General features: G+C 37.8%; 1 protein-coding gene across 1 annotated transcript; it reads left to right on the plus strand.

The window, feature by feature from the left end:
- The first annotated feature begins 1047 nt into the window (after window positions 1-1047).
- LOC140444411 (uncharacterized) lies at window positions 1048-1662 on the plus strand. Its single transcript, XM_072536162.1, has one exon. The coding sequence runs from the start codon at window positions 1048-1050 to the stop codon at window positions 1660-1662; it is 615 nt and encodes a 204-aa protein (XP_072392263.1).
- The last annotated feature ends 1889 nt before the right edge of the window (window positions 1663-3551 follow it).

Consider the following 3551-nt stretch of genomic DNA (forward strand, 5'->3'; position numbering starts at 1 on the left):
AATTATGGCATAAATTGCCTGAAGAATATTGAGGAGAATTTAACCTGAAGAAACTACTTCCCTGCTTCGTACATTATAACAGACCGGATTGGAGGACTCACTGGGATGGCCCACCTGATTCTCAATCATCATGTTATTTGTGTAGACTAGCTTTAGAACAAATAAAAATATGTAAATAAAAATTGTTGTTGTTGTTTTTCCACTATATACCTAGTAATCTATTGACTTGAATCAGTCATCATGTCGCAGTTGTTGAGAGTAAATAGCACCAATTACATATTCTCGTTTCAACTGCCCACACCGATCGTGTTGGATCCGAATAAAGATTATGAGATAGCTCTTCGATTTTTCCATTCCTACAACAGTATACCAAACATTGAAAATTGCAAGTTTTATTACTACGATGACAATAACCGATTGCAAGATTTTGATATCCCCGATGGATGTTATGAAATTGTCGATATCGAGGAATACATACAAAAGAAATTGGGTGCTGACAATGCGCCGGACACGATATTTAGTCTAAAACCGAACCACAATACGTTGCAGTGTCAACGTATTGTGGTCTTGGTACGATCTTGGGGTTTTCTCCTGCACTACTAAATCCTGGACAGACACATTCTTCAGATCGTCCTGTTAGGAATATTAAAGTATCTAGCATACGCTTTGAATGCAACATTAGTACCGGAGCCTTTGATGGTAACAGACCTGCTCACACGATCTACGAATTTGTCATAAAATCAAATCCTGGATACGCAATTAACGAAACTCCACACAATTTTTTGTATTTACCTGTTGTGCCACAGCGTGAAATTACCAATATCACTGTGTTGGCTGTCGATCAAGAAGGACGACCTGTGAACTTTAGAGGAGAAGATAGCACCTTGGTGTTGGAACTTAGATCGAGAAGCAGATGGGACTAATAATAGGACAATCTATTGCTCAAAGAAAGCCATTAGTTGAGCAACCGTCTAAGCGGCAACATCTTACGTTCGCAAACAAATTGTTTTTACAAACGCTTGGTTTTAAACTGAAAAAATGACTACAATGTATGGAAAACGAGCACGTTCAAACAGCACCATAATGCCTCCAATATTTGACATTAATCGTAAGCCGGTATTTGATGAGTCGATTCGAAAGGCTGAATATCGAACATATGCACCATTCATCAAATCATTCAACTGCAATGATATTGTAGAATTTAGCATTAATCAAGTTGGTTCGTTCTTTGCAATGAGCGAAACCTTGTTATGCATTAAAGGATCGCTCGCAATAAACGGAACTGGCGAAGTTAAACTAGCAAATAATGTGGGTGCTTTTCTTTTCGATTCGTGTACGTACAGCGAAAGCGCAAGGGAGATGGAAACAGTGCGGGATCCTGGTATCGTAAGTGCTGTACGTGCCATGACATGTTACACTCAAGAAGATTCCAATTATATGGTTATGGCAGGCTGGAATTACCCTAAGGATCCCATTCTATACGCTGCAGATCATTCATTCAACATACAGATATCTCTCAAGCATATATTCAACATTTTCAATGAATATCCAATGATTACGTATGGCCGTCAAACAATAAGACCAGTTCGAGCTCGAAACGACAACGATTGCATAATTGTCAAAGAAAAAAACTCCAGGCCATGTTACAACTATCACGATTAACATCACTAACATTGAGCTAAGAGTTAAGCACAGAGTTAAGCACATGATGATATTAAATTTGAACTTATGAAATCCATTCAACAAGATCAACCTATAGTTATTCCATTTAGAAAGTGGGAATTACATGAATTACCTGCCATTACCAAAGGATCTAGACGTGAAGTTTGGGCCGTTAAAACTAGCACATCAGTTGAAAGACCACGTTATGTCATTGTTTTCTTTCAAACCAACAAACGTTACAAGAATTCAGCTGATCCCACCTTATTTGACAATGTCGATATTCAAAGTATCAGATTATCCTTAAATAGAGAATATTGGCCGAACGAGAGAATGCGGTTGGATTTTAGCAAAACTGACTACAATGAGGCCTATTTCAATTATACTGAATTCTATCCTAGCTACATACATTCCCAACAAAAGCGTCCTCTGCTGGATTTCTCAGCTTTCAACAATCACACATTGTTCGTCATAAATTGTTTGAAACAAGAAGAAAGCATGAAAGCATCCACTGTTGACGTAAAACTCGATATTGAAGCGAATAATTGTTTTCTCGAAAATACCAAAGTCTACTGCATTATAATTCACGATTGCTTAATGGAGTACTTCCCTCTCACCGAAATTGTAAAAAGTCTAAATTAGATGCATAAATTGTCAGTAGTACACGAGCAGTCATCATGAGAGTAGCATTTGTAGATATTTAGGGATTCGTTGTGGACGGGTGGTTTGTTCCCAAAGAACTTACCATTGAAATTGACATGAAACGAAGCCATTACGTATTTCTGCAACAGAAACCATTCAATGCGCTAAGTAACGAGGATAAGAAGACTGTATCATACGTAGAGAAAAACCTGCTTGGAATTCGATACTCTGATGGGGAAGTTGAACTATCCAAAATAAATGAAATACTAGAAACCAAGTTGTTGTATGCAGCTGACTGTATCTACGTTCGAGGGGAACAAAAAGCAGAATATTTGGATAGGAAACGCCACGTTTTTGGAGTTTTTCCGCTTATTATTGATGTTTGCAAATTTGATGGTACGCCTTGTGCTACTGGAAACGTTGGTCCTACTCCAAACTCATGCCATGCCACTGGATTATTTTCATGCACCAAAAGAACTGTGGATCGTCTACGTCACGGATTTACCTATACCAATATATAAATAAATATATTGGAGATTAAACGCTTGTTTTTTATTTAAAACATCTTTATTGATCGAGTCTTGTATTACATGAAGAATTGTCTCTTTACAATTTCAAAAATAATTTTTAAAATTAAGATAAATACAGATGCTAATATTACACAGGATATTGCAAAGACATTGTCTATTTCACTTTTTATATACTCGCTGGTGTTGTTGCTGCTGACACCCGTGGTGTTGTTGCTGACAAACATGGTGTTGGTTGAATACGTCTTAATGGATATGTAGCTGGTGGCAGTTTTCTACAGGCCCAGGTGTCTTGCTGCTGCTGCTGCTGTCGATTCAACTCTTCGGGTTTCCACGTGTTGTTGTCAAAATGCAGGTTATCTAATTGTCTTTTAATTTGTTTTATATCCTTATATGATTTAATGTCATTCTTTAACTAATCAAGTTTTCTTTGAAATTCTATATGTATGTACTCGATGGGATTCATATTACTACTGAATATGTCCTATGTAGAATGTCACGTTTTATGTCAAGCGACGCGTTGTCACATAAATGTCACGTTCTGCGTCGAATGTCACATAAATGACACGTCCTGCGTCGAATAAAACATAAATGTCACATTCTGCATTGACGGTCACGTCATTTCACGTCCTGCGTCGAATGTCACGTTCTGCGTCGAATGTCACGTCCTGCGTCGAATGTCACGTCATTTCACGCGACATTTCACGTTCTGCGTCGAATGTC

Source organism: Diabrotica undecimpunctata, chromosome 6, assembly GCF_040954645.1.
Source record: "Diabrotica undecimpunctata isolate CICGRU chromosome 6, icDiaUnde3, whole genome shotgun sequence".
Classification (NCBI taxonomy): domain Eukaryota; kingdom Metazoa; phylum Arthropoda; class Insecta; order Coleoptera; family Chrysomelidae; genus Diabrotica; species Diabrotica undecimpunctata.